The sequence below is a fragment of the Octodon degus genome, unplaced genomic scaffold (genome assembly GCF_000260255.1).
Source record: "Octodon degus isolate 3935 unplaced genomic scaffold, OctDeg1.0 scaffold00022, whole genome shotgun sequence".
Lineage (NCBI taxonomy): Eukaryota > Metazoa > Chordata > Mammalia > Rodentia > Octodontidae > Octodon > Octodon degus.
Window position 1 is genome coordinate 13,223,999 of NW_004524598.1, and position 19,522 is coordinate 13,243,520.

The 19,522-nt window shown below is 39.8% G+C and overlaps 1 protein-coding gene across 6 annotated transcripts in view; it reads left to right on the top strand.

Moving 5' to 3' along the window:
- Syncrip (synaptotagmin binding cytoplasmic RNA interacting protein) overlaps positions 1–19,522 on the top strand; it is a 36,268-nt gene that overhangs the window by 1,709 nt on the left and 15,037 nt on the right. For 4 of the 6 annotated variants that reach the window (XM_023711951.1, XM_004628234.2, XM_004628236.2 and 1 more), the window contains exons 2-6: positions 978–1,137; positions 1,814–1,932; positions 2,057–2,164; positions 5,369–5,482; positions 5,579–5,755. In XM_023711951.1, the coding sequence (XP_023567719.1) occupies positions 990–1,137; positions 1,814–1,932; positions 2,057–2,164; positions 5,369–5,482; positions 5,579–5,755 (666 nt within the window). In that variant the 5' untranslated portion in view covers positions 978–989. The remainder of the gene's footprint in view (positions 1–977; positions 1,138–1,813; positions 1,933–2,056; positions 2,165–5,368; positions 5,483–5,578; positions 5,756–19,522) is intronic. The other 2 variants (XM_004628239.2, XM_023711952.1) reach the window with 1 other exon arrangement.

Here is a 19,522-nt window from a genome sequence, read left to right on the forward strand (position 1 = left end):
GTTTTAAAGGCTTTTAAATATTTTCTAGTTTTGGTAAAAATTCTTTGGGTATGACTTGGATGTATTTTTTTGTATTCATCTTTTATAATTTGTATGGGAGCGCGGGGTGGGGATCGCGCTGCGCGCCGCGGGTCACGTCTCGGCCGGGCGGTCGGCCGGGGTCGCCGGCGTCCAGGGAGCGCCTGGGGCAGGGAGCCATGTGTCACGGCGGAGTCGGCGGCGCCGGGGGGCGGGGAGAGCCCGTGGCCCGGCGTCGCCGCAGCCCCGGTGTCCAGGGGCGAGGTTGTGGTGCTGCAGCTTTGTGGGGGCTCCGACCGCGGCTGCGGGTTGCTGGGAGCCGGTGACGGTCGTCTAGGCCTGGGCCGCCGTGGGTTCCGTGGAAGGAAGTTGTAGGACATTTGAAGGCGCAGAGCACGTGTTTGCAATGGGCTGCTAGCGGCTGCATTGGTGAGGCCGCCGCTCCGGGTGCGGAGTCGGGGGCGGGCTTTGGGGTGTGGGGTGAAGGGTGGAGAAATTGGGTGGTGGGTAGGTGGCTTGTGTGAGCGCTTTGTTCTTCGCTGGCTGTTGTTACTGATCTATAAGCGGCAGGCGGGAAAAGCGCACTTTGGGGTTTACCTTGGAGAGGGACGAGCCCAGCTTTGCTTTATCGCGCACACCTTCTTCGTGCGGGAACAGCTGCATGTGGCGCTCTGGCTGGTCCTCTCACTGTTTGGGCTTCATTTGCCATCCGGTTTTTCCTAGGGAGTGATAGCAAGTGAGTTAGGGGTGGCGCTCAGGGAGAGAATTGAGAATTGGTTCTTCTGTGCTCTGCTCCAAATCTGGCATGTCAGGAGATTGGTGACTTGAAGGTTTCTTTCAAGGGAGGTGCAGGCTTGCTGGTGTAGTAAGTGGTAGAGAAAGTAAAGATCGGGGCTCTTATATTGTCCTCTGTTCTTTTTGAAGATCCTAGTTTAATTTTGCTTATTGCGTTTGAACAGATCTCTGGAAACATGGCTACAGAACATGTTAATGGAAATGGTACTGAAGAGCCCATGGATACTACTTCTGCAGTTATCCATTCAGAAAATTTTCAGACATTGCTTGATGCTGGTTTACCACAGAAAGTTGCTGAAAAACTAGATGAAATTTACGTTGCAGGTAAGAACTAACACTTGCAAAATTATATTATGAAATTTCTCTATTGGATTTCTGGCTTTGAGCTAAAATAGCAACTTTTTGTGGTTTCCAAATAAGTGTGGGAACTGGAGCTTTGCCTTGTTCTGATAGTTGATTTGGGCTTGAACTAGAGGTTAAGGTGCCGAAAGGGAGGGAAGAAGAGAGGGATAGACCCTTCTTGAGGAAAGGCTTGCTGCCTGTTGGATAAGTATGTGCTAGTCATAACAGCTGCTAATTGTTGGGAACAGACCATGTGACTCTTGGGTATTTTTATAGTAGGATTCTTGTTAAATAACTTGGTAGCTGTAGATGTGTTTTCTGTCTTGTGTGGCAGTTCTTTTTTTTAGCGGTACTTGGAGTTACATACAGGTTCAGTTGTTATGTTTGGTACTTTGTTGGTTGTCTTTAGGATTGGTAAGTTTACATTTACTGTAGAAATATTGTAATGTTTAGAACTCATAACTTGATGTAAAATTGGTTCGTTTTGTAAGTGGTGGAGAGGCTTTTTCAGCAGGCTCACGTATGTGTTTTTCACTATGTAGATACAGGGATAGGATTGTTACACATGTATACTTGTAGTGGCATAAGGGTTTTGAGGGGGGAAAAAAAGAACTTTACCAAAAATGTTAGAAGTTGATAATTGTTTTCTTTTCTCCAGGGCTAGTTGCACATAGTGATTTAGATGAAAGAGCTATCGAAGCTTTAAAAGAGTTCAATGAAGACGGCGCCTTGGCAGTTCTTCAACAGTTTAAAGACAGTGATCTCTCTCATGTTCAGGTAATGTTAATTTAACATCAGTATAGAAAGAATGAACAAATTTTGAGTATTTTTCATACACATTTAAATTTTGTTAGATGGAAATATGAACATTTTAAAATATGAATGGAAAATTTCTTTTCAGAACAAAAGTGCCTTTTTATGTGGAGTCATGAAGACTTACAGGCAGAGAGAAAAACAGGGGACCAAAGTAGCAGACTCTAGTAAAGGACCAGATGAGACAAAAATTAAGGTATGTCTTTGAAAAGTCTTGTTTTAAAGGCTTTTAAATATTTTCTAGTTTTGGTAAAAATTCTTTGGGTATGACTTGGATGTATTTTTTTGTATTCATCTTTTATAATTTGTATTTTAAAAAATATTTTACCATTTTTATTTATTTATTTTGGGAGAACTGGGGATTTGAACTCAATCCCTTTATTCTACTGAGCTATCTCTCTGGCTCCTATTTTTAAATGATCCATCTAATGATTAAATCTGAGCTTCATTTTTATAGACAGGGTCTCCCTGTAAATTCAGGCTGGCCTCAGATTTGCAGCAGTTTTCCTACCTCAGCTTCTTGAGTGCTGGGATTACAGGTATCCACTGACAATGCCTGGGTTCTAAATTTGTGCAACTTCAGGTTACTAACAGTCATACCAAAGTAAGAGGGAAAAAAAAAAAAACAAAGTAAGAGGGAACCAGTTCACCTTATGCTGGGCAGTGTATACTTACCAGTTAGCAGTTGACTGCTTCTTTTAGGAGGCTTAATCATAGTGGATTTAGAATTCTGATACAAACTTTTCCATTAATGTGGCTTGAGGCTATATTGCTTATTTTATATGTATTTTTAAAATCAAGACAGGGTTTCCTGGGCAGTTCAGGTTCCCTTGAACTCCCCGTCTAACCCAGGCTGGCCTAGAACTCCTGAGGAATCTTTCTGTGTCAGCGTCCCAAGCTTCTTGTCCTCAGTTTGTAACTAGGATTACAAGCATGCACCACCATGCCTCTTTGTGGTACCAGGTATTGAACTCAGGACCTTGCGCTTGCCAGGCAAGTGCTTATTCTACTGAGCCATCTCCCCAGCCCCATGCCTCTTTTATTAAATTGTAAAAGCAGCTTTTAAGGATAAAGTTGTAAAGTTGTAAATTAGGAAACAAGTTGAGAGTGAAAGGCTCATAAGTTGTATGGAAATTGGTTTGTGTGGAGTTGAGTTAGGTTTTTATCTTCGTTTATTAAAAATATGTTCATGTTTGTTTCTAGCTTGGTGTTCATAGCATAAACACCAAGGATTATAATTTAAGAAAATGAGTTGTATTGATTGAAAAAGCAAGTGAGTTATTAAGGGCATGGAGGCTAGGGGTGTTGGTACGTGCCTTTAATTCCAGCCTGTAGAGGCTGAGGCAGGAGGGATAGCCTCAAGTTGAAGGCTAGCTGTATGAGTGAGTTCAGAGTTACTGTCTCATACAACGAAACAGAGAACATAGATGTTGGCTAGTATTTTTATGTTAAGGAGAGAAGGAAGCATGGGCTATGAAGGTAACTTTAACTGTTCATCTTGAATTTGAGGTTGTGAATGAATTGAATTTGAACTATGTGAATTTTTCCATTAAAAATAGGGTTTAGTTGTGACATCGTAATGAAGCATACATTGGGGAGTTGAGTTTAAACTTTATGAAAGTTAGTTTTGATGATTTTCAATTCAGCCTTTGGGAGGAGGTTGCTTAAACCTTTAACAGGGCTTAAGTGTGACCAAAAAGTAAAATATTTTTATGGGATGTTTGGCAGGGATAATAGATCTGTTTTTGTTTTGGGTTTTTTGGAGACAGAATCTTGCTACAAAGTTCAGGCTGGCTTTGAACTCACTACGTACACCAGAGTGGCCCCTAACTCAGTGATCCTCCTGATTCAGCCTGCCAAGTGCTTGGATTCTAGGCATGTGTCACTGTGCCCAGCCTTGTTTCTTTTAATAGATTGAGAAAAGATATTACTAGCGTCATGTGAAGATTAAGGTAAAAAAGAAGTAACTCCTTTTATAGCAAAGTGATTACACATATGAAAAAAGGGAAAAGGAACAATTTGATGATTTATGTCATAATCATGTATATATTTATATAATATATGTGTGTATACATATTAGTGTGTTTTTTTTTGGAGCCAGGGTCTTGCTATGTGGCCTAGGCTGGCCTTGAACTCACTGTGTAGCCCAGGCTGGCCACCAGCTCACAATAGTGCTCCTGCCTTAACCTCCCATGTGCTTGGTATTAACAGGTGTGCACCACCCTCCTCTGCATAGATTCTTATAGTTGTAGATTGGAGTTTTAGTTTTCTTCTCATGTTGATGCACCATTAAGCAATCATTTGGGTGTTACAGAAAAAAAGTTAGACTACAAGCTTTTTGTGAACCCTTTAATTGCAAAGAAGCTCTTTTGTTTTTTATAAATTATTTTCTTAAAAAAAATTCTGGCACTAGGGATTAAATTTAGGGCATCAGGCATGCCAGTGATAGGTAATATCCCCAGGGTGGCAATTTTGTTAATGTTCTTACTTTTGGAGACTTGAGGTGACTTGACCCCATGTCATTTAACCCATTTTAGTAAGCTTTGTTATGAGAGTTAGGTCTTTCTGTTTCAGAATTAGCCAGCTAATAGATTTTTGTTATTTAGAAAAGGTAGTTTTGTGGTGCAGATGGGAAGTCTTGACTTTAAAGCTTGATGAGCTGCTTTTTAGCACCTATGTATACAAGGGATGATGAGAAACTCCTAACCCTGAGTTCAGTAAGTTTCCTGAATTTTAGCTGTTCATTTTCAGTGAGAAAACATGTAGAAATTATAGTATCGTGTTAAAATTTCATTGTTTGTAATTTTTGACATTTTTTGAATGATCCATGCTGTTTGTGGAAAAAAAATTTAAAATCACATAGAGGTTTTTTTCCTTTATCTTCTAAATTTCTAGACTTCATAGGGAAGGGTAATACCTTCAGAGGTGAGCAAAATGCCTAGAATTGGCAGTGTGTGCCCACAAGTTAAGAGTATGGGGAATTTGCTGGGTAAAAATTTGGAGTCAGAAGATACTTGACCGAATTAGGTACATTTTTTTTTTAAGGTGGGATTAGCAGTGTTGGAAACATCTTGTCCTGAGTAATTGAAGACTAGAAGGTACTTTGCTTAGCATTTGAAATTTTAACAAGCCTGGGGTGTATAAAATGTACTTTTTTTTTTTTTTTTTTCCGGTACTGGGGATTGAACTCAGGACCCTGCGCTTGCCAGGCAGGCACTTAGTCTACTGAGCTATCTCTATATACTTACTAATGGGGAAACTGAAAAACAGACCCAGAAACTGCTCTATGGAGGAATGATGCTAAAATTATTAGAAGGATGAACAAGGTTAATTTTTAACTGCTGAATGTATAGGTGTGATCTTGTGAATAAAATGTGTTAATCTATTTGAACTTTTCAAGGCACTCTTGGAAAGAACAGGCTACACACTTGATGTGACCACTGGGCAGAGGAAGTATGGGGGACCACCTCCAGATTCCGTTTATTCAGGTCAGCAGCCTTCTGTTGGCACTGAGGTAAAGAAACTAAACTTGTACCTTTTGTAATGAAAGCTCAGGTGTCTGGCTTCCGAAAGACTTCTTCATGGTTTTTACTTTGCATTTAATTTGCAGATATTTGTGGGGAAGATCCCAAGAGATCTATTTGAAGATGAGCTTGTTCCATTATTTGAAAAAGCTGGACCTATATGGGATCTTCGTCTAATGATGGATCCACTCACTGGTCTCAATAGAGGTTATGCGTTTGTCACTTTTTGTACAAAAGAAGCAGCACAGGAGGCTGTTAAACTGGTAAGTTTATTTCCCCCTTCAGTGTTCATGTTAACTATCTTCAATGCTTGCTTTTTTCTTACTGTGCCATAGAGTTTACAAAACATTTTTTTTGAACTGTACATCTTTGACTTCCTCTGTATAAACATTTTTTGCATGGATGATTGATAAAAAGTAATGTGGTAGAATCCTACCTAGGTATGGTTTTTTAGACATCTAGTAGTACTTTTGTTTTTATGCTTCAATTTACAACACAAAAAGTTTATATCTCATTAGGGCCTCTCCATAGTTTCTGGCCATACTTGGATCATCCCTTTTCAAAAATACACAGACATTTGGATGGTAAATTTCTAGATTGATTCATAAAGCATTTTGTGTCAGTGGCAGTATTTGATTTAGAAATTCCATGTTAGGTGAGTGAAGACACAGTTGTCTTTAAAATTATTTGAAGTTATGGCTTACAATTTCACCTAAGTTCTGTGAGTCAAGACTTCTATAATAATAAATAAAGTTTAAGTGCCAGGGGTGAATTTAAACTAATGGATAGGCCAAGAAATAAATAGTACTAAGGAGAAAGTTTTATTTTTTCTTTTTTGGTACTGGGAATCGAACTCAGGACCTCACACTTGGCCAGGCAGGCACTGTGCCACTTAAGTTCTATCCCCAGCTGAGGAGCAAGTTTTGATAGTTCACTGTGGCAAATGTTTGTTAAATTTGCCTTAACTGGCTAGTAAATTTTGTGAGTAATTTTAAGCAGACAAAATCTTCAGACTGGTTTAACCTGGATTTTTTTTTTCCCCTTTCTATACCAGCAGATATGTGGGTTAAATATCTCTTATTTTAAATAGTTGCTATTATCAATAATACCAGATGTATTTTAGGGCATTTTGGATTTTAGGGATGTTTGCATAGGCTTTTAGCAATTGAGCATCCTTAATCGAAAAATCTGAAATGCTTGGAAATCTGAAACTTTTGGTGTGCTGGGGGTTGAGCCCAGAATCTCCACATTGTTGCATCTCTAGCCCTTTTCAAAAATTTGAATCAATATCTGGGTGAGTTTCTTTTCTTTTTTTTGTACTGGAGATTGAAATCTCCCTTGCACTTGCTGGGCAGGTACTTACACTGATGAGCTATCTCCCCGGCTGGGTGAATTTCTAAATTGCCTCCCCAATCAATATTTGGTATATAGGCATGCCCAGCAGTGTAGGCTGAAATTTGAAACTCTGCATCTTGTTTACTTTTCTTTTTTTTTGAGACAGGGTCTCTTATGTAGTTCAGGCTTGTTTTGAACTCACAATGTAGCCTAGGTGAACCTTAAATTCACATGATTCCCTTACCTCAACCTCCCTCCTTGGTGCTGGGATCACAGGTGTGCACTACCACACGGATCCCTGTTTGCATTTCTGATTTGCAGATTAGGGGTACCCAACCTGTATCACATTTTGAGAAGAAAAGTAAGTATACTTCATTTAGCTCTTCTACATTGCTTAATTTACTTCACCTAAATTGCTTTAATTGCCCTATACACACGGTTGAGTATACTGCAGGTTTAATACTAGAAAAATATGGTTTGTGAAAGAAGATAAGTCTCTTTAAAGAGAATTATTTAAGCAAGGCTTGATGGTGCATGCCTTTAATCCCAGGACTGGTAGGGCTGAGGCAGGATCACTGCAAGGCCAGCCTGGGCTATGAGGCCAGCCTGGGCTACGTAGGGAGACCCTGTGTATGTGGGGGGCATTAATCGAATAATTGCTGGGTATGGTGGGGCAAGTCTGTAATCCCAGCCACTTGGCAGGGTAAGGAAGGATTGCTTTGAGTTTGGAGTCAGCATCCTGTTTTTTTTTTTTTTAAGTTAAAATTATGGCTGATTACCCCTAAAGGAATATATATATATATATATATATATATATATATATATAATATTATTATTATTATTATTGTTTATTTTTTTTGTGGCCCTCTTCAGCCTGCCTTTGGAGCTGGTCTGGTGTAGCATGTGGTACTGGGGACCGAACCAAGTCCCTGCAGTTGTCTAAGCTTGCCTGAGCAGGTGCTTTAGACAGCTGAACTATTTCGCCAGCCCTAGTAAATTACTATTTAGAAGAGGCTGCAACTCTATAGGGAGTACATTCACTGGCAATCTGCTAACTTTTGAGCTGCCAAAAGTTTCAGCAGTTCAAATAAAAGATCCTTTTTGGAGCTCTAGAAATAGGTATTTCACAAATTATCAGATACATCTCACATAACTTTGCTGAGTAGTGGTAAGGTTGCTCTAGGTCTTGTTTTTGTGGTATGGAGAATTGAATTTAGGGCCTTCACACTTGAGGTACATCCCACCCCTTTGAGATTGAAACTCCCTAAGTAGCTAAATTACCCAAGGTGAATTTGAACTTTTATCTTTCTGTGTCAGCTCTTCATAGTGATGGGATTATGGGGAAGCTAATACCATTCCCTGATTTTTTTTTTTTTTTTTTTCCCTTTTCCTTTTCTGGGGTTATGGGAGGAGGGTTGAACAGAAGGGCCTTTGCATTGAGGGACATCCCCAGCCTGCTGGCCAGCTCTATCTCTAACTCTGTCTCTGTCTCTATTGTCTTTTTGAGACAGGGTCTTGCTATGCAGTTCAGGCTGGCCTTAAGCTCACTTTGTAGCCCAGGCTGGTCTCAAACTCAATGATCTTCCTGCCTCAGCCTCCTGAGTGCTGAGATTACAGGTATGCGCCACCATGCCCAGCTCTATAATTTTTAAGACACAAGTAGCAGTAAATTTTAATGTGAAATGCAGAATTAATTGAAGTGGCAGCAAACTCTTACTGTGAAAAGCTAATAAGGAATTTAGCCAGTGATGTCAGATCCACATAACATTAAATTAATATTTTAGGTTACTTCTTATGATTATGCCGTGGTAGGTTCTTACTAGAACTTGTGGATGATTTGTAAAAAACCTTGTATCAGTAGAGGAAAATTGTTGAAAATTCACAAATACGATATTGAAGAACACTCAAAATTGAAACTTTTTTGAGAGAACTTTGTGGTTCAGGCTAGCCTTGGATTATGTAGCCCACACTGGCCTTGAACTTGGTTTCTGCTTTAGCTTTTCAGCTGTTGGGATTATAGAAGTGTGCCACCATACCCAGTTAGAAATTTTTTTGTTTAGACAGTTGGCTTGGCTCAACTTATAAGCTATAATTAATTGCTGCATTGTATATATTGTTTTTAATATATACAGTGGTACCTCAGTTTACAAATCAATTTGTTTTATGACTTTGGTGGAAAATGGCTGTTTGTGTTTGTATGGTGAAGATGGCTGTGGCTGTATTTGTCACCTCATGTGGAGTTTGTGAACGGAGGCAAAATTTTGTAAATGCTTTTGAGGTCTAAATTGTTTGTGAACGAGGTATTCCCGTATTAATATAAATGTTAATACACATATTTCAGCTGTTAATACAGAAACATCCATAGTAAGCAAGAAGTCATTTTTGTCGTCTTTTTTTTTTTTTTTTGCGGAACCGGGGATTGAACTCTGGCCCTTGCGTTTGCCAGGGAAGTGCTTATTCCACTGAGCCATCTTCCTGGCCATAAGAAGTGTTTTTTAGTTGACCCAGGAACTAATTCTTTTTGAAAGCTCTTTTATCTTTCTGGATTTCTTTTTTGTGCAGTGAGTTCTTAGGAGAATAATTTTACTACATAGAAAGTAAAGGGCTTTATGGTCTGGTGTCTTTTAAAAGATCTTTTTGGTGGTATATATTCATTGGAGGGATTAGACTTTTTTTTTTAAAGAATTGTTTACAGTGGATTGTATTTGGGAAAATTTTCATGTTAATACAGCAGTGAAGGAGGATGATTTCTAGAGGAAGTGAAGTTATAAAACATTGTAGAGAACACAAACTGATTCAAATGGTTTTTGCTCTTTTTATATTTCTAGAGATGGATAACTACATCTATATATTCCATAGGGGAGTCTCAGATGTGTATTTATGTAGTTAAAGTTTCATTCTAGTTACATACAACTAAATATTGAGGAACTGTTTCTTACATTGTTTATATTTCAGAGATAATAGGACTTTTTAAGGGTGGAATCTTAATTTATTGAAGCATGTAACAAAAGTTTTAAGGATTTGGATCAGTGTTTAACCTGGGAATGAGAATTTGTCATGAATAGTGAGGACATTGAATCATTGTTATGGGGCTTTTTCATTGTATGATGCAGTTTCCTTCTGTTTGGCTAAGTTCTGTGTTTCTTTCTCTTATTTAACACCAAATCTCACTATAGTTCAAGCTGGTCTTGAACTCACTATGTAAGCCAAACTGGCCTAAACTTGTAAAGAATCTCTTGCTTTAGCCCTCCCCAAATGCACCCAGATGCTTGGCTTATGTATGTGTGCGCGTGTGCGCGCATCTGTGTTTGTATTTAGTGCAGGGTCTACAGGATCTCACGGTGTAGATCAGACTCTTAGTGAATCTCCCGTTTTCAGCTTCCCAAGCACTGGGATTACAGGCGTGTCACCATGCCCAGTCTCAATGGCTGTCTCAACATAACCCTGGGGGCTGGGCCAACAGGGCAGCCAGGGATCAAACCCTGGCTGCTGCACTCTGCCTAAGCAGGTGCTTTAGTCCACTATGTGGCTAGCCTGGTTTTTGGTATTTTGAGACAAAAGACTTGCTTTGTAGTTTAGGCTGACCATTGTGGTGATCTTCCTACATCAGTACTGGGACTATAACCTTATACCACCACACCAGTCAATTTTAGTTAGATTATTTCTCTAGTTTTGTGTGTGTCTTGTGTCTGTGTCCCTGTCCCCGTCCATGTCCCTGTCCATCCGTCTGTCAGTCTGTCTTTTTGGGAGACAGGATCTTGTTATGCAGTTCAGGCTGGCCTTGAGCTCACTTTGTAGCCCAGGCTTGTCTTGAAATCCCAGTGGGTGTTATAAGAGTGCACCACCATGCCTGGTTAGACTTTTTAGGTGACAATTTTACTTTGAATGTCTCATGGACTCAAAAGTAGCTGAAAGAGGAATTTAGACCTTTTTATAAAAATGATTTGGCAATGGTTTATCCCCTATATTGCATTCAAGTTTGTAGATTTCTTATAAAAGTAGTTCAGTTGGTGTTAACAGCTGAAATGAAAGATAAGAATTTGGAAGAACCTTTTTTTTTCCCCATTTATGTATTTTTTTTAAATGTATGTAGTGATCACTCCATTGTAGTGATCTCCTGTTTTCAGCCTCCCAGGCGCTGGGATTACAGATGTGTGCAATCATGCCCAGTCTCAGTCTGCAGTCTGTGGCTCAGTGCACCCCAGGGGTGGGGCTAACATAGCAAGCCAGGGATCGAACCACAGTCCCTGTGCCTGCCTAAGCGGGTGCTTTAATCCGCTGAGCTATCTGTCCGGCCACTAATTTTTTAAATTACATAATACTTTAGCGGCTATTAAAAGTTTTTTGTGTTATTTTATGTTACATTTTGGATTTGCATAATAACATTCTTCATAGGAAATTTATAACTGTGCATGGTACATCTTGCTGCTTTTTTTATTTTTTGATACTGGGGATCAGACTCAGGACCTTGCACTGCCAGGCAGATGCTTATGCTGTAGAGCCATCTTCCTGGCCCTTTGCTGCAGCTTTTTTTTTTTCATTTTCTCTTTTGTCCCTTGTCCTTTCTATTACCCTTCTCCCTTCCCTTATCCTCTTATTATTTAGTATAGGGTCTACAGGATCTCACTATGTGGATCAGACTCTTAGTGACTCCTGTTTTCAGCTTCCCAAGCACTGGGATTACAGGTGTGCCATCTCAATGGCTGTCTCAACATGGCTTGGGGGGCGGGGCCAACAGGGCAGCCAGGGATCAAACCCTGTCTGTCTTCTTCCCTTACCCTCTTATTTGAACATTTTCTGCCCATTTTTCAGTATCTGTTACACATTTTGGTTCTTAATTAGACTTCCAGTTTTTCACACCTGAGAAACAATGAAGTATTTAAATATGTGTCTGACTTTGTTCATACGTAGAAAGATCTCAAGCCTATTCTTTATGACAAAGTAGTGCTCCATTGTGTAAAAAAACACATCTCTGTCCATTTATCGGTTGATGGGCATTTGGACTGTTTTTCAGGGTTTAGCTATTGTAAATGGCTGGTATAAACATAAGTGCATATATCGCTGTGGTATGATGATTTTAATTCTTTCAGAAAGATACCGGGAAAGGGAATAGTTGGGCTATTACTAAAAAGTAATAGTTTTACTTTTTTGTTTGTTGTTTGAGGTAGGGTCTTGGCCTTGAACTCACAATGTAGGCCAGACTGATGTCAAACTCAGCAGTCGTGCTGCAGCCTCCCAGATGCTGGGATTACAGGCCTGTGCACCACAGCTAGCTTTATTTTTTTTAAACACGCTGATTTCCATAGTGGTCACACCAGTCTACATCCTGAACAGTGGAGAAAGGTTCTTTACCCCCCCATAGTCCCACCAGCATTTGTTATTGGTTGATTTCTTGATAATAGCCATTGGTAGTTTTAAAATTTTTGTTGTCTGTGACTTAACTATTTCCACACTACCACTTTAGTCCAAGGTACCACTTGTACTATTCAGACTACTAAAGAATACTAACTAATCTTACTGCTTGTTGTTACCATATATTGTTGGCACAGTTTGTCAAAACACTCCTGTGGTGAATAACTTCCAACCAAGGCCTTAGCCATTCAGATTTTTTTCTTACCTCTCCCCACTTTACTTATCATTACCCATCAAGCCCTACTTTATTACCTTTTCTTGCTCTCCAAATAAGTCATAGCCGTTTTCATCAAGACTAACTTCTGTCCAAGTAATAACCAGTCCCGACCCTGCTTAGCTTCCAAGATCAGACGAGATCGGGCATGTTTAGGGTGGTATGGCCGTAGACAAGACTAACTTCTGCTGTTCTTGTTTTATACACTTTGAAGGCAGTTGAGTAATAATTGGCTGCTGACTTTCTATCGTTAGATTCTTTAGAAGACCTATCCTGGCTTTGAGCTGCTTAACTTCGTTGCTTCATGATGGTTATCTTGGATATGATAAAATAGATTTTGTTTAGACGCACTTGAAATTATTTCCTTCAAAAACATCTTTATGATTAAGGGTTCATCCCCTGGCCTGCTGTGCTGACCTCACCCCCAGGGCATGCTGAGACAGCAATGGTGGCGCACACCTGTAATCCCAGCTCTTGGGAGGCTGTAAACAGGCGGATCATTATGAGTCCGATCTAGTAGTGAGACCCTGAATACCCTGTAGACCCTTCCCTAGAATACAAAAAACCCCCAAAACATCCTTATTACTATATGTAATAAATATGTTTGTCTTGGGGAATTGGTACACACACCCTTTTAACTTCCCTTTCTTTCTCCTTGCCAATCTTCCCCATCCTGAGATAGAAGAAATTATTGGACTTCATAAATCATTTATGTATTATTGCCTATCAGTACAAGCTTTTTTTGTACTGGCTATTGAACACTGGTCCACAAGCTAAGCTGCATTCCCAGCATCTCCTATCTTTCCTTCCATCCTTCCATCCATCCATCCATCCTTCCTTCCATCCATCCATCCATCCATCCATCCATCCATCCATCTACCCATCTACTCATCACTAAGTTGTCTAGGCTGACCTTGAACTTGAGATCCTCCTGCCTCAGCTTCCCACGTAGGTGGGATTGGAAGCATGTTCCAACCTTTCTTTTATCATCACTAATCTTTAAAACAACACCACTGCTCAGTAGGTCAAGATAACTAACCTGACTAGCTAACTAGTGCCATCTAATAAACATTTTAACAATATATAATATTTCTACATAGCTCAGTGGTTTTCTGACCCCCTTTTGCAGGGGGTCAGAATTTTAATTTTAATCTTAATTTTACCTGGCGATTGCTGGGTGACTGTGCTTTTCCTTTCCCCCTCTAATAAGATAGTTGTGGCACATCTGTAGCACATGTTACTGTTTTTCTTTCCAAGCAAAAGATGTTAACGTAGAGTTGTGTTTTCTTAACTGAAAGCTCAGTATTCAGGTTCAGTTGCAGTGAAGTTGGGTTTTGGTGCTGAAGTGTATAAAAGGCTAGCCATTATTGCCCTAAGGAGTGTTTAGAATTCCTGTGGTGTTTCTGTTAGTCATAGAAACTAGGAAGAAGGGAGGCAAATGTGTATATGCATTCATGTGGTATACTGATGGAATTGGAGACCAGGGCTAGTATGTGCAGTATTGGTGGAGCCCAGGGCAAGTGTTGCTGCAGTATGTGTGACAGTCCTGCATAATGGATGTACATTGGTAGAAATGCTAATACATGTTATAAACACTGGGATAGATTAGATGCTTATTGAAAATCAAGATTTTTGTTTGTGTTTGGAAACGGGGTCTTACTGTGTAGTTTAGGCTGGACTTGAATTTACTATGTAGTTTAGGTTGGCCCTGAGTGTTAGGATTACAGGCATGTGCCACCACCCCCAGTGAAAGTCAAGATTTTAATATTTACTGATGGTTCTGTACCTCACTATGATGTGTGTATACCCATTTTGATGAGGGTAGCTAAAAAAGTGGGCCCATGAAATATTTTAATTGCAATATAACAATTAGGTTAAATATGTTAGGTTAAAATGTGAAAACTTTTGCTACAGAATAGCAAGTTCTTGACTTAGAAAGTTTATAGGGTAGGGGAGTAATGATCAAGCAAGGGTGGTACAAAGGGAAAAGATGGGATAGTTTGCTTTGCATTAGGATTTGTATAGATGACTGGGAAAGATTTGCACAGAAAGTGAAGAAAACAGGTAAATTTAGTTGAAACTTTTATGGGAATTAGTAGATTAAGCTTAATAAGGTGGTGTCAGGATGATAATGTGGCATGATTTAAATGATTGATTAATGAACGTTCTTTGGATGAAGAGAATAATAGCGCAAGAGGAATATGGCAGCAATAAAGGTCAGATTTTCGAAAGGAAGGCTACTAGTGATGTTTTGTAGGTTTCATTTCGGTTTCTAATCAATGGCATAAATGAGGGCATGCTGTGCGTGGTGGCGCATGCCTGTAATCCTAGTACTCTAGAGGTTGAGTGAAGTAGGAGAATCACTCTGAGTTCCAGGTCAGCCTGTGCTAAAATGAGTTCAAGGCTAGCCTAAACTACATAGCAAAACTGTCTCAAAAATAAATACACAAAGAAGACTAAACTGGGTGTGGTGGTGCACCTGTATAATCCCAGCACACTGAATAAACAAACACACAAACAAATAAATGAAGGTATAATTGGAATACCCTTGAAATGCTTGATGATTTAAATCTACCCAGCTTGGTAGAGTCTTAGATGATAAAATCAGAACCTAAAAAGTTTTGATAGTCTGGGAAAGAGTTCACATCTAATAAGATGAAATTGACAAAAGTCAAGTCATCGTTGCTACAGCTGATTTAGCAAACTGATGAGTCAGCATATAGTATGATTGCCAAATAAGTTCACATAAACTACATGTGTTTGAGGGATATAGTGTGTAGAAGTGAAAAATCTCTACTTTACTCTAGGCTTTTCAGTCTATAGGCTTTTCAGCATGGAGCTACTCATACTGTTATACATGATACTCTAAAGTGAGTTTTGGGGCTGGAGAGATGGCTCAGTGGTCTAAAGCACCTACTTGGAACAAGCTTGGCAAAGCACAGGGACGGCGGTTCAATCCTCCAGCACCACATGCCGCCCAGCCGCGCCCCCTGGTGGGCTGAGCTGGCCACACACACACACACACACACACACACACACACAATAAATAAATGTTAAAAAAAAAATTTTTAAAAAATAAAGTGAGTTTTGAGGATCCCATACTCTTGAAGGCATGTTGTTAGTTCACCATGATCAAGAGTAGGAATGATATTGCCAAGCATAGCAAACAACTGAGTTATGAGCTTTGTGTATGGTACATGGAGTGCTGTCACTGGGGAGAAGAAACAGATTTACTGTAGAATTTTTAGGGAAGTAGATCTTGACTTAGTATAAAGACTTTCTGATTAGGAAAAATACAAAATTAAAGCGCACAGGCCTGATGGAACAGGCTTGGCTTTTTTTCTGAGATGAGTTAGGACCTAGCAGCATGCTACTTCTGGATCAGATTGCTCAATTTCAGGAATTTGGTGACTGACCTCCGAGGGAGGAAAAAATATGACTTAAAAATTTGAGCCTAGATGAAAGGAATGTTTCAGACTTTACAATATTTTACTGTTCTTAAATACTGATACTGCATTTATTACTAGTTAGTATCTTTGTATTTGGTCACGTCTTTGTGTTACTGGGTCTGAAAGTGCATTTTTCTAAATATTTAAAACCTTTTGTGTGTGTGAGGTTGTTGAGTACTGAGACCCAGACATACCCTACCTACCACAGTGCTATACCCGCCAACTCTTATTTTTAATTTAATTTTTTTTTTCTATTTTGGTGGTACTGGGTGATCGAACTCAAGACCTTGCACTTGCCAGGCAAGCACTTATTCTACTGAGCTATCTTTCAGGCCCTATTGATTTTTTTTTTTTTTTTTTTTTTGGCGGAATCGCAGATTGAACTTGGATCATTGTATTTGCTAGTCAAGCATTTATCCTACTGAGCCATCTCCCCGGCTCCCTTGATTTGGTTTTTGAGACAAGAGTTCCACTGTGTATCCCAGTGCAACGTAAGGGTTTAAGATCTTAAGCAGTCTCCTGCCTAAAGTTTCTTCATTGCTGGGAAGTATGTGCTCTGAGCCCTGGTTTTTCTTTATTATGAGACGGTTTCACTAACTTACCAAAGCTGGTTTTGAACTTGTTCTCCTATCTCTGTCGCCCAAGTAGCTGTAATTGAGGCATGAGATTTAGGAAAGATTTTTATATATAGTGTCTTTTTTTTTTTTTTTTTTTACGGAACGGGGGATTGAACTCAAGACCCTTGCGCTTGCCAGGGAAGTGCTTATTCTACTGAGCCATCTCCCTGGCCCAATCATAGTGTCTTGATACACTTTTGAGAGAGTATGAAAACTCAAGACCCCTCCCCACCTCTTTTTTTTTGTATTGCTCCTTCATGATCTTTTGTTGTTGTAAGACAAGGATATATATATATATATTAGCCCAGACTGACCTTAAACTCAGTATGTGGCCCCAACTGGACTCCCAACTTACGGTGATCTTGCCTCAGCCTCAAAAGTGCTTGGATTGGGCTGCTGGAGATAGCTCAGTGGCATAAATTCCTTCCTGGCAAGTGCAAGATACTGAATTCAATCCGTATTACAATAAATACATAAATAAATAAATAAATAAAAAGTGCTTGGTTTATAGATGTGTGCCATCATGCCCCTTTACTATTTAAGTGTTATCTACTCACTGGAATGAGGTTTTTTCCCCCATAATTTTAAGATGTAAGGCAAATTTAAGAAAATTTGGTTTGTGAAGGAAAGCATTGAGCAAAATTTTGTTTTTGTGAACTCATCTTTTCCAGCACAAACATAAACTTGACATCTTTTCCAAAATCATAAAAGTAGTAAAAGTTTGTAAACTGAAGTATCTCAGTATATTTAAAAATGCAGCCTGGGCGTGGTAGCACATACTTGTAATTGTATTTGGGAGGTTGAGGCAAGAGGATTGCTAGGAGTTGAAGGCTACCTCACTCTCAGCTACCTAGGGAGTCGAAAGGTAGCCTGGACTACATAGACCTTGTTTCAAACAAGCAAAATAAATAAGCAAGCATACTTGGTGAGTAAGTGCTAGGTCCTGGGTTCAGTTTCCAGTGTTCATAAAACCCACATTATTTCATCAGTACACATAGAACATCATTGTTTTATGAAACATATTTTATTCTTTAATGACTTTAATTGGTGATCTAGTTCTTTAATGATTTCATTCAATGTGGATGGAAAAGTGGTGTTATTTTATGTTACTGATTTTTTGTTATTTATCTGAGACCTCAGTCTTAGCCATTTATCTACTGTCTTGATTAGTTTTTTAAATTTAATTTTAAATTTTTTTTTTTTTTGGCTGGCCTAGCCCATCCTGGGGAGGGTGGGGCTGGTATGGCATCTCTAACCTTGGTCCCCTGCTCCTGCCTAAGCTTACCAAAGTAGGCGCTTTAGACCGCTGAGCTATCTCTACTGGTCCTTGATTGATTTTTGATTAGCAGGCCCAATGTTGAATTACAAGAAATGGGTTTTGCTCTACATAATGGAAGAAAATGGTCATTTTTACTTAAAAGTAGCATTGTTAATGCTGATGTTGAATAGATATATTGGCTACACATTGTAGGTAGGGTGTTGTCCTAATCACTTTTCCATGTTGGTGAGATAGTACCTGCAGCCACAGTCTTAAGGGGCTTTCTTTTGGCTCACAGTTTCAGAAGTCTCAGCCCTTGGGTGATCAGCCAAGTCCAGGGCAGGGAAGGGCATGGTAGAGGGATCTGCCTGGGAGGGAAGCAGCTCACAATATGGAGACCAGGAAGCAGAGGACAGAGAAGCTCGGGGAGGATATAACTGTATCTTTGCAGGTCACACCGCTAATGACCTCCCTCTGAGCAGGAGTGTCCCCCCACACTCAGTAGTAAACTACCCATAACGCTCATAATCCAGTCACCTTCCACCAGCCCTGCCTCTGAGCTCATGTTGCTTTTTCGGACCATTCTTAGTCTAATTGTAACAGCTGTCTTCTATGTTTTTCTGTTGTTACCTTTGTGGAACTTTTTTCATTTCCTGTTTCCTAGATATTTAAGGGTGCTAGTTGCTTTCAACAGTATCTTGTTGGAATGCAATTTTTTTTTTGGCGGAATTGGGGATTGAACTCAGGCCCTTGCTCTTGCCAGGAAAGCACTTATTCCACTGAGCCATCTCCTCAGCCCTTCAATTTTTTTTTTTTTTTTAAAATGTATTTTGGTACAGGGTGTCACTATTCAGGTTGCACTCACAGTGATCCTCCTGTTTTCAGCCTCCCCAGTGCCACCATGGTGTGTGCCACCATGCCTTGTGTCAGTGTCCAGCTCAGTGCGCCCCAGGGGCGGGGCCAGCATGGCATGTGGTTCCTGGGATGGAACTCCTGTCCCTGCAGTTGCCTAAGCAGGCTGTTAGTCCACTGAGCCATCTTGCCAGCCCTCAAGTTTTTTTTAAAATTAGGTGTTTTCGAGACAGGATTTTGCTGTGTAGTTTTGGCTGTTTTTGAACTGTGTAGTTCGGACTGTCCTCAAACTTGTGATCTTGCTGCCTGAGACTTCTTAGTGCTGGGATTATAGCTGTATCGCACCATGTCTGGCCTAAAGTTAGGTATTTTCTTAAGTGCATAGTATTCTGTGTTTAGAACATTGGGAACCCACCATCATCATCCTTTTTTTAAATTTTTTTTTATTTTTGGTGGTACCGGGGATAGAGCCCAGGGTCTTATAAGCTATATCTCCTGCCCTTTTTATTTTGAGACAGTCTCACAAAGTTTCAAGGTAGTATTGAGCTTGAAATTGTCCTGCCACAGTGTCTTGGAAATCTGGGCTTACAGGTGTTCAGCACCTTGTCTAGCTTGATATTTTCCTGTTTTTCTTAATTAAAATTTTTTTTTTTTTTTTTTTTTTGGTGGAACTGGGGGTTGAACTCAGGCCCTTGTGCTTGTGAGGCAAACACTTATTCTACTGAGCTATCTCCCTGGCCCCTAAAAAAAAAATTTTTTTTTTAACATAGGGACTCGCTGTGTAGTTCAGGCTGGCCTTGAATTGACCTTAGGCTCCCAAGTGCTATGATTATAGGCCTGTGCCACCACATCAGGCCTAATTTGATATATATATTTTTTAAATATTTATTTAT